Source organism: Heliangelus exortis, chromosome 27 (genome assembly GCF_036169615.1).
Source record: "Heliangelus exortis chromosome 27, bHelExo1.hap1, whole genome shotgun sequence".
Classification (NCBI taxonomy): domain Eukaryota; kingdom Metazoa; phylum Chordata; class Aves; order Apodiformes; family Trochilidae; genus Heliangelus; species Heliangelus exortis.
In genome coordinates, this window is record NC_092448.1 from 3,832,819 (window position 1) to 3,843,876 (window position 11,058).

General features: G+C 59.5%; 1 protein-coding gene across 2 annotated transcripts in view; it reads right to left on the bottom strand.

Moving 5' to 3' along the window:
* Positions 1-7,130, bottom strand: part of ZNF687 (zinc finger protein 687) — a 9,886-nt gene extending 2,756 nt beyond the window's left edge. For both annotated transcript variants that reach the window (XR_011722722.1, XM_071727301.1), the window contains exons 1-7: positions 4,867-7,130; positions 3,243-3,421; positions 2,633-2,809; positions 2,245-2,407; positions 1,747-2,043; positions 1,410-1,522; positions 992-1,133 (exon numbers count right to left, since the gene is read on the bottom strand). Coding sequence is in view for 1 of the 2 variants with exons in the window: in XM_071727301.1 (XP_071583402.1) it covers positions 992-1,133; positions 1,410-1,522; positions 1,747-2,043; positions 2,245-2,407; positions 2,633-2,809; positions 3,243-3,421; positions 4,867-7,113 (3,318 nt within the window). In the remaining variant the exon portion in view is untranslated. The remainder of the gene's footprint in view (positions 1-991; positions 1,134-1,409; positions 1,523-1,746; positions 2,044-2,244; positions 2,408-2,632; positions 2,810-3,242; positions 3,422-4,866) is intronic.
* Between the last annotated feature and the right edge of the window lie 3,928 nt (positions 7,131-11,058).

Consider the following 11,058-nt stretch of genomic DNA (forward strand, 5'->3'; position numbering starts at 1 on the left):
AGGAGAAGAAGGAGGAGAAGAAGGAGAAGGAGAAGGAGAAAAGGAGAAGGAGAAAAGGAGAAGGAGAAAAGGAGAAGGAGAAAAGGAGAAAAGGAGAAAAGGAGAAGGAGAAGGAGAAGGAGAAGGAGAAGGAGAAGAAGGAGGAGAAGAAGGAGGAGAAGAAGGAGGAGAAGAAGGAGGAGAAGAAGGAGAAGGAGAAGGAGAAAAGGAGAAGGAGAAAAGGAGAAAAGGAGAAGGAGAAGGAGAAGGAGAAAAGGAGGAGAAAAGGAGAAGGAGAAAAGGAGAAGGAGAAAAGGAGAAGGAGAAAAGGAGAAGGAGAAAAGGAGAAAAGGAGAAAAGGAGAAGGAGAAGGAGAAGGAGAAGGAGAAGGAGAAGGAGAAGGAGAAGGAGAAGGAGAAGGAGAAGGAGAAGGAGAAGGAGAAAGGAGAAGGAGAAAGGAGAAGGAGAAAAGGAGAAGGAGAAAAGGAGGAGAAAAGGAGAAGGAGAAAAGGAGAAGGAGAAAAGGAGAAGAAGAAGAAGGAGAAGGAGAAGGAGAAGGAGAAGGAGAAGGAGAAGGAGAAGGAGAAGGAGAAGGAGAAGGAGAAGGAGAAGGAGAAGGAGAAGGAGAAGGAGAAGGAGAAGGAGAAGGAGAAGGAGAGGGAGAAGGAGAAGGAGAAGGAGAAAGGAGAAGGAGAAAGGAGAAAGGAGAAGGAGAAAGGAGAAGGAGAAGGAGAAGGAGAAGGGAGAAGGGAGAAGGGAGAAGGAGAAGCTTCCGATGGAGTCTGGACGGGGAAGCTCCTGGCAGAGCCCCAGGGATTTCCCAATCGGATCCCAGGAGCTGCACCCCTGCCCCTGACCCCATGCAGCCTTGGACTTGGCCGTAACCCCCACCCCAAAGCCTTCGCCCCCAGCAGCTCCAGACAAGAGGGGACGTTTCCCTTTCCTCCCCTGAGGCTGAGGCAGAGCCCCCCAAGGAGCTCAGAGCCCCCCAGGAGCTCAGAGCCCCCCGTACCTGCGTGGCTCCGGTTCCTATCCGGGCGATGACGACCTCCTGGCTCTTGGCCTGGTCGGTCACCTTGATCCCGTGTCGCACCTGGATGTGTTTCTCCAGGATGAGTCTGCTGCTGAAGGTCCGTTTGCCCTCGGTGCAGTACCTGGGGGCCCAGAGCAGGTGGTGAAACGAGGAGCCCACCCCCAGCACAGCCCCAGCCCCGGGCAAGGTTGGTTCTGGCATCCCAACCCCCAACGGGCTTCTCCAGAGGGTACAAAACCCCCGAGTCCCTCCCGGTCCCTTCTCCTTCCGAGACACTTGTGTGATCCCCATGGCACCTCAACCACCTGCAGCTTTATCCTCCCCCCAGCAGCCTGGCTGGAAGAAAACCGAGTTCCCCCCCCTCAAGGACTCCCCCAGGAGGAGGTGCTGGGGGTACCTGCAGGGATAGACCCGTTTGATCCCCTCGTGGTTCACCCGGACGTGTCTGCGGAGGCTGGGGGCCGAGCAGAACGAGCGCTCGCAGAGGTGACACGGGAACTTCTTCACTGACTGCAAGGAACAAAGAGCACCACACGGGAGCTGGAGGGGACCCTGCAGACCCAGGGGGCTCCGTGCTGCCTCACAGTTCCTCTCCGTGCCCATCCCACGGGCTGCACGGGGAGAAGGAACACCCAGGATGTGCTCCCGGAGGAGCCGCGGTGCCTGCCCCGCACCATCCCTGCCCACGCGTGGCACAGCCAGAGCTGGGACCCCCGTGGCCTCCTCCTCCTCACCTTGCCGTGGTCTTTCTTCATGTGGGAGACGTATTCATCCCGCTCAGGGAACCAGGAGTGACAAACCCCACAGGTCCACCCACTGCCCTTGGACTTGTTGACCGTCTTGCGCTGGAAGCGGCTCCGCTTGGTCTTGCGCAGCTCCGGGGAGCTGGGGGGCTCGTCCTCCTCTGTGGAGGATGAAGACTCCTCTGAGATCTTGGACACGGGGGTTTCCACAGGCTCCTGCTTTGGTGTCAGCAGGACAGACGCCTTCTTTGCCAGGTCCTCCTTGGGCTTCTGGGGCTGGTGGGTGTTCTGGAAGGCAAAGGCAAACACAAGGGTGTTGGCTGCCCGCCCTCATCCTCACCTCCTCAAGCTTTGGGACGCGGGGGACAAGGGACATCAGGGCCCTGCTGATGAACTGAGAGCCCAACGCCAACCTCAGGCACAGGACAGTTGTGCAAATATTCATCTCCAGGGGTTGTGCAAAGTGCCCCAGGCCCAGCACGGCCCTACCTTGAGGTGCTCCAGCATGGTGCGCTTCTGGGCGAAGAGCAGCGGGCAGTCGGGACACTTGAAGACACTGACCCTCTGGTTGAGCAGGTGTTGGTCAAAGTGGGAGGAGAGCAGGGGCTTGTGGGTGAAGACCGTGTCACACATTGCACACTTGTAAATCATTCTGTTAGAGGGGAAAAAAAACCCCACAACTGTGAGCACAGCCCGGGGTTGGACCAAGAGAAACCTGTAGGAACCCCTTCAGCAAGAGGGCAGCCGCACAGCAAGGGATGGGAAAGGAGAAAGGGGACAGATGCTGCTGCCCACGCTGGTCCTGAGCTCTTCCCCAAGCACCACACCCACCAGGGATGCTCCTGGTGAGTCCTCCTGGTGGAGGAACTGCACTCACTTGGACTGCTGGTTGCTGAAGCCGGGGTGCTGCGTGTAGACGTGCGCGTGGGCGCTGGGGGCCGACTTGAAGGCCATGGGGCAGATGGGGCACTTGTGGAACACCTCGCAGTGGGAGGTCTGGATGTGTGACTTGATGGAGTTGACCCCCCCGAAGACCACGGCGCAGCTGGGACACCTGGGGGTGGAGGAAGAGGTTGGAGTTCAGCTGTGACACTGAGTGGTGCCCACCAGGTGCTGATGGCCAAGGGAAAGGGGTGCACGAGGCCTCACATCTGCTCCCTGTCCAACCCCGGGATTTGGGAAGAGCCCCTGCCCCAACAGACACTGGGATCCAAACCAGTTCTGGGCTCTAGGAAGGCTCCAGTTTGGAGCAACCAGTCCTGCCCATTAGGAGGTGGAAAAGAAGGTGGGGTCTGACACTGCCTGAGGTTGCCCCGGTGTCCTGAAGGTCCCAAGAGGAGGAAAATTCCCTTGGGATAAAGGGGTGGAAGCCAGAGAAGGGGAAAAGTCCACGACTCTCAGCCCTGCACCCACCCCCGGTGTGGGGCTGTCCCCTTGGGTCCTGGGGTCACCCCGGGTCCCCCAAGCTGGCAGATCCAGGGTCCTACCTGTAGCCCACGCGTCGGGAGAAGTGCAGGCAGGATTCCTTCAGGTGGGCCTCGAAATTGGCCAGGAGGAAATTCCCCCCACACTCGGGGCAGACGTGGGGGGGGCGGTTTTTGTGCATCCTCTGGTGGGCGTTGAAGCTGCAGCGGTTGGACATGATCATGGGACACGTTGTGCAAACCTGGGGAGCAGAGGGGACAGAGCCTCAGCCCTTTTTCCATCCCAGATGGACGGGGAGAAGGAAAAAAAAAAAAAAACCAAAAAAAAACCAACACCCAAAGGGCCCCCAGCCACGTGTCAGGTGGGGAGTGGGGGGGGAAGAGAAGTGCCAGGACTCAGCAGGGAATGTTTGAGGAGATAATCGGCTTGTGCCTGGTTGGGGGTCATGGTGGAGGGTGTTCTGCAGGCTGATGAGGGGCCCCCTCCAGGGGTTTCATCACAGAGGGGTCCCAGATGTGGTCAGTGCCAAGGGTGGGCCAGGGCCCAGCCCCCTGGCAAGGGAAGGAGGGAGGGAGAGGGGGTGGGTTCCAACCTAAACCCCTCCAAATTGTCGCTGCCTCCATGCCAGGACACGGAGGTGTTGGGGAGAGAAGCTGACAAGGACTTGAGGAAACAGGATGGGGCTTCCAACAGGAGCTGCTGGCACCCAGAGGGGTCCCCAAGGAGAGCTGAGGGGGATTTGGGGAGCAGGGCAAGAGGAGGGAGCGTGGGCTCCTGAAGCAGCCCAAAAACAAGGGGCAGGTTGGAAGGGAGAGGGGATGAAAGGTGGCAGGTGAGGAAGGGGATTATGGTGGCTTAGGGCTTTAGCCATCCCTCCTCTGCTGAGGAAAAGCCTCCAGGTCTCTACTTGAAATTAAAAAAAATAATAAATCTGCTTGTAGGGAGTGTTGGTCTGGGGAGAAGTCCTTCTGCTGGTAACAGGGTTTGCTCTGCCAGCTTCTCCACACTGAACTCCCAGCTCTGCCCACTCTGGGCTAGAAAGGTTGTTCAGAAGTGTTGGCTCCTGCCACTCCCTGAGCCCTCCATCAACACCAGGGCAAGGAGAGGGGATGGGAGCAAGAATTCCTGCTGCTAAAAGAGACAATCCAGATAAAGATGGGAATCCCCGGGCTCCTGGTGACCCTCAGAGCAGCCCCTGCACAGTTTGGATGGAAACAGAGTTACCAGGAAAGAGAAAATTCCTTCTCTGCCAAAGAAACCGGGGCTGAACATCACAGGACAAAGGGAGAGGTGAAGCTGTGCCTGGGGGGGGGGGGACAGTGCTCCTCGGGGGACCCCCTTTCCCCCCCTCACCTTTTCCAGGTCACCCCTGGGCAGTGTTAACCCTGTGTCTGCTGGGTGCTGACACACCAGGGGGGGTGGGCACACACAGCATCTCCAGGTTGGCAGGGGGTGAAATCCCCCAACACCCCCTTGGTTTCTCCAGGCTCTGTTTGTGCTTCAGGTTGGCCAAAGAAAGAGGGAGCAGCAGAGCTCAGCCATGGCTCTCTCCCTCCTCCCGATGGCACCAGCCTCTCATTTTGGGAGGAATTGGGTGGATGATCCCACCTGGAGTCCCCCAGAGCCCCTCCCCACGTCCCTGCAGGGGCTCCAAGGTCCCACTCCCCCCACACCCCTGCCCTGTACCGTGCTGCTGGTGGTCCCCGAGGTCACTGCCTGCTGGAAGTGTGCTGCCAGCCCGGCTTTGTCCTTGCACTGCTCTTTGCACTCCAGGCACCTGAAGCAGCTGTAGTTGGTCTGCTCCGAGGTGGTGCTGAGGGGCAGGATGGGGAGGTCCTGAGCCCCGTTGGCCGCGGCCAAGGCGTCCTGAGCCACGCCGGTGACTTTCCCGGCGGGGATGGAGGCGACGGAGACCAAGGGGGTGATGTCTGGCTGCCCGATCATCTGATCCAAGGCGATGGGCCTCATGACCAGGTGTGAGCATTGCATCACCAGCCCTTTGTCCTTGTGCTCCCGGGCGTGCAAGAGCAGGCTGCACTTGTTGAAGAAGACGAGGCGTTTGGTGCAGTGGTTGCAGGTGACCTCGATGCGCATGCTGCGCCGGTCGTAGTGCCGCGCCAGGCTCTTCTCCAGGGCAAAGGAGTCCCCACACTCCAGGCAGCGGTAGCCGAAGGGTGGCAGGGCCAGGCTGGCGTCAGCTGGGGGGTTGAGGTTGGGTTTGTAGGTGGGCAGCAGGTTCTTGCTGTTGAGGATCTTGTTAAAGGCTTCCACCAGGCTGGACTGGCTCCTGGAGATGACGGTGCCGGCGACGGTCGGGGAAGGCTTCTGAGGCTGCACCATGACAACCGTGGTGCCGTTGACCTTCTGGTTGGCCGTGGTGGTGACGGTGGCGGTCTGAGTGACGGTGCTGACGTTGGTCCTGGTGTCAGCTTTAGGCAGGGTCTGGGGCACCAGGTTGATGATGTTCTTGGCCACGGCTTTGCCCGCCTTCGCCGGCAGCACCACGGATTTCTGCTGCGCCACGCTGGCGGCGATCAGCATGGCACTGCTGGCGTTCTGGATGGTGGAGACGGGCAGGACGGTGCCCTTCAGCTTGGTGCCGTTGCCCAGCTGCACGCTGACAATTTTGGGGCCCTCGATGGACTTCAAGGGGCTGGAGAGCTCCATTTTCTCCTTGGGCAACTCCAGCGCCATCCCTTCGTCCTTCTCTGCTGAGCTGCAGAAGGCAGCAGCCTCCAGGGAGGTCTCGGGCAGGCTCTGCTCGGAGGGGCCCTTGGTGGAACCTGGCTCTGAGTCTGAGGAGACCCTGGTGACCGTCCGGGTGATGCTGCCACAAGATGTCTTGATGGTTTTAATCCTCACCTTCAGAGGCCGTGAGGAGTTGGAAGAAGGGGAATCGTTGTTGTTGTCCTCTTCCTCCTCCTCTTCCTCAGGGCTGGACATGCTCTGCGGGCTTCCCATCGACTTCTCCAGAACTTCCTGCTCTTCCTTGAGGCCGAGGCTGTCCAGCTGCTTCGGAGAGGTGAGGAGCCTGGGGCTCTGCACCACGGGTGAGGAAGGTTTGAAGAAAGGCTCCTGGGGGCTGGCGGGCGAGCGCTTCACCTCGGGCAGGTTGCTGGTGCCGCCGTCCAGGTTCGGGTCGGAACCGGGCCAGGAGGCGATGGGAGAATCGTCCGCGGAGTAGCGCACGGTGACGGATTTCAGGTGCTCCAAGGGACTGTCACCCAAGGCTGCAGCCAAACCCTTGGGGCTGGCTTCCCTGCCCAGCTCCTCCGAGTCAGACTCCTCTTTCTTGATGCAGGCGATGGCAGGAGGGGACCCGTTGGCACCCCCGGGCTGCCCCGCCTCGAAGGGCTGGGGGAAGGCTGGGGGGAGGTTCTCCACACGCTCTCCCAAGGGCTCCTTGCAGTCCAGAGAGGGGGTGGGAGATGGGGAGAGGGAGGGGACAGCAAGGGGCTTCTCCTTGGGCTTACACTCCCGGGGCCTGTCGATCAGGTTGGCGGCGTTGTCTTCGTTGGGGTCGGGGCCAAAATGGGAGAAGATATCCAGAGGTTTGGGGCCTTTTTCCTTCACCCAACACTCCCCGTTGGAGGATGCCACGGCTTCCACCGACCTGGAGGTGGGGGACCTGGGCATCTCGGTGGCCCCAAAGCCATTCTGCAGCAAACGTGGCCCCATGAGGTGCCCCTCCTTCCCTCGGCCGTCCAGGGCATCGAGCTGCTCGGGGCAGACCGTGTTCTTCACGATGACGCTGACGGCGGTGATGTCCGCGTGGGGGAGGACGTGGTCTGGGGGTCCCGGCTCCCCGGGGACTTGTTTGATGTGAGGATCCCCCTCCTCGTGGCCGGAGTGGATGGCCTCGTTGGTGTCGATGTCAGGAATATCAAAAGCTGCCAGCAGGTCGTCGAAATCCGGGGTTTTCATGTCACCCATGGTGGGGAACGTGGCAGAGGCTGCAAAGGAGCGAGGAGAGGAGAGTCAGCACCCCCAGCGTGGGGGGAGATGGGTGGGAAGTGCTGCCCCTGCCACCCCAACCCCCCCCCAGGCACAAAAATCCCCCTGCAGACCCCACGGCACGGACGGAGGGGAGAGGGGATCGGGGAGAGCAAACACCCCCTGATGGGTGACACGGGGACCCTCCCTCGAGGCCTCGCCAGGGCCACCCCGGGCAGAGAAGAGGAGTGGGATAAAGAGCCCTGCAAAACGTGGGGGAGGAAAGAGGGGAGACATGGCAACAGGTTTCAAAACATGGCTGCGTCAGAGACAAAGGGAATAATGTTCCTCCCGTCGCTGCAGCCTGGGGAAGAAATCCCAGGATTAAGCTGCAGCCAGGGGGGACGTGGCTCAGACAGCAGGAAAGGCTCCGAGTTCTCAGGACAAGCAGAGGATGGGGGAGACCCCCAGGTGCTGGAGGCACAAGTGGTGGGGGGTGTGGATCCCCCAGGAGGGGATGGGGAGAAACCTCGAGGTTTCTCAGAGGACTGAGGGGTAAATGCAACCCCCACACACACAAACTGTGGGGAAAGCTGCTGCCTGCAGGAGGGAGAGATTCCTTCCTCCCTTCTCTCCAGGGTTTGTGGCAGGCAGGGCCCTGGAAGGTGCCAACCTCCCCCCACCCCCCCGAGGCAGAAACCCCACAGCCTTTGTCCCAAAGGATCAGCCAGAGTGTCCTGGTGGCACAGCACAGGCACCTCCAGCTGTCACATCTTCAGGTGGCAGCATCTGACCCCTTGTCCCAAGGGTCACTGGGGAGGGCAGAGTCACTATAAATATATATTTCATAAAGATTTCACCATCTCCATGCACTTATTTGTGAGGAGTGGGAGGGAGGGAAGGACTCTTGGCATCTTGGCCAAACCACAGTGCCAACAAGGCTGTTTTCCAACTTTGTCTCACAGGGGATGAACTCTCAGACATTTTTTTGAGGCCACAACGTGTTCCCCCTCACCCTTCCACAGCCTCCAGACCCCTCACCTCCAGGCTGCTGCTGATGGCAGCATCCCTGGGAGAGGGGATGTTCTGGAGACCCCCAGGGTGTCCCCTGGGGCTGGATGGAGCTGGTGCCCCCCACCCCCCAACTCTGAGATTCAGCAGCTGGTTTGGTGGTGGTTTTGTCCCTCCTGTGCCCAGCCCTGCTCAGGCTTAGCTGGGCTGTCAGCTCTCGGGTGCTTTTCCAGACAGACAGCTCCTGAGGAGGCTTAGCCCAGCTTTATTTTTAACTCTCCCTGTAGGTCACCCCAAGGGGATGTCGGCCGGGGGCAGCACGAGGTCTCTGGGCCACTCAAGAACCTTCCAACACCCCAGTGGGTGAGAGTTTCTCCTGGCATGGCCCTTGCTGTGCCCCCCTCTGCCACCCCACAGCCCCCAGATGAAGAGGAGGAGCTCCTGGTGATCCTGCTGCTCACAGACCCAGTCCCAGAGGGGCTGCTCTGGATGCAGGGGGAGGATAAAGCTCGGTTCTGTCCCCTGTCCCACCCCGCAGGGGGCTGCAATCAAGAAATGAACCAAGCACAGGGACCTGGGCTGTGCCCCTGTCCCCTGGCAGGAAGGGGAAGCAGTTTTGGTCACTGTCTGCTCCCAGGTTCAGGTTTCTGCCTTCCAGAAAAGCAGGAACCTGGGCAAGAGGCAGCTCTTGGGTTGCTGCCCTCCAACAGCACAGCACAGACAATAAAAATCCACAAGTGTTGGAAGAACAACCCCAAGGGAGATGCCACCTGCCAGGTTTGGGCCCAGAGCAGATGAGACCTGGGGCAAACCCATCCCAGGTCGTGTCAGCAGCTCCTGGAGCTCACCCTGAGCCCATTGTGGGGAAGCACAGCAAACCCCAAAGTCACTGAGACTCACAGCCCAGGACACACAGCAAGGAGGAACTGCCCAAGCCCAACCCTCAGCTTTGTGGCTCGTTTGCTTAATTTACTCTACCACAAAAAAAAAAAAAAAAAAAAAATGTTGTTAAAAATCATGCCCCTCTCCAGCAGCCAAACCTCCCTGAAAGGAAAAGCTTCTTTAGTCCTTGGGAGGGGTCTGCCCAGCTCCAGATCACAGCACTGGAGATGCTGCTGCTGCTTCCCCTTCCCCTTCCCCAGGCTGCTCCAAACCCTGAGTATCTCAGCTCCCCACATCCTGCTCTGTGCTCCAAACCAGAGAAGACTCTGCACCTTCACCTCGTGTTCCAACACCCTCCAAGGACCCTTGGGTGCTCCTGGCACCCTCTGGCCGTGCCCACCCCACAGCCCTGGGTTTGGGATCCACCTAGTGATGGAAGCCCCCGAGATGCCACTCAACAAAGTTGGCACAGAGCCCACCAGAGCTTTGGGGTCACCCCCAGGGTTTCCCACCACGTTTTTTTTGGCAACGGGGATGGGTGGGCACCTTCTGAGGAAGCAGCAGGACCCTGCTCACCCGGCCTGGCCCAGCAGGGTCAGAGCAGTTCAGACAAAAGAGGACGAAGGTTGGGACCGTTTCAAGGGCTCGCTATTTTTAAAAGCTGCTTTTCCTGTTTCCCTTCCTGACCCTGCTGGTGACTCGCAGCCCCGCCATGCCACCCAGCAAAAAAATTACCCTTTGGAAACCCAACCAGGGAAGGCACCCCAAGGCTGGGGTCCTGCCTGCCCTCCCACCCCTCTCATCACCCACCCCTGCTTCGCCGCTGCCTCCGAAGCCAACGGGAAGGGCCACGGCGCCACGTGTGGGATCAGCTCCCGGGGCACCAGGAAACCTCTGACAAAGCCAAGTGCCCGTGGCCAGGCCCTGAGATGGTGGCTTCCCTCCTTCCCTCCCTCCCTCAGGCCACCAGCACCCGGGGAACCCACCAGAGAAAACCCAAAGCTCTGCTGCCTGTACCTTGGGAATGCCAAAACACCGAGGAGGGTGCCGGGAGCCGAAGGGATCGCTGCCTCTCTCCTCCTCCCCGGGGCTCTGGGAGCTATTTTAAAACTGATCCCTTGCTAAAAAGCCTTTGTGCAGAGATGTCAGCGAGGAGAACAACTGTTCTGAATGAGCCTAACGAGGGCTTGGGGGGGGGGTGTCCAATCCCACTGCCCCAGCAGAGGACTCCAGAGGACCTCGAGGGGCCTGAGCACCAAACTGGTGGCACCTGGCGCAGTTTTTCTCCATTTTGGTGCCTCCCCTCGCCCCCCAAACCCTCCTCACCCCCCCTGGTACCAGCAACTGGTGGGGAGGAGGGGAGGAAAGTTGGTGGGAGCCCCATTCTTGGGTATTTCCAGCGTTCATCTGTTCCCCTTCCACAGCTCACAGTGGTGCTGGGGAGGGACAAGGACCTGCAGCTCCTGGCTCTGCTTTGTTTTGGGAGCAGAAACCTGGTTTGACAAGTTTGGAACAAGTTGGTACAAGCAGCTGTGGCTTCGTAGTATAAAAACCACATAAAAACAGGTGGGGTTTGCTCAGATGGTTTGGTTTAACCTGGTGCTCAGCTCCCAACAGGCTGTGCCACCGAGAAGGAAAATTTCCTGGAAGTTGCCAGCCAGGGGTTGAACCCCACTGGTTTTTTCCCAGGTGACACACGACAGAGTCACCTCGCTGTCCCAGAGGAGGGGAGGCCAAAAAGTAAAGGGGATTTCAGAGCTGGAAGGGTTTCCAGGGCTGACACCAAGCTGGAAACCTCATGGGGGCAGCTGACCCTGCAAGAGGATTTTTTTTTTCTCCCCAGCAGCATCCCCAGGAGCTCCTGCTCAGCATGGAGTTGGCTCTCAGCCCCGGGACACCTGAGGAAACTGAGGCACAGGGTGATGCCAAGGGCAGCAGGATTGGTTCTGCCACTGGTGGATCCCACCCCACCAAACCCCTGTCCCTGGGGAACCTCCAGACCCAACCTCCAGCTCCAACCTTTCCAGAACCAACCTCCAGCTCCAACCTTTA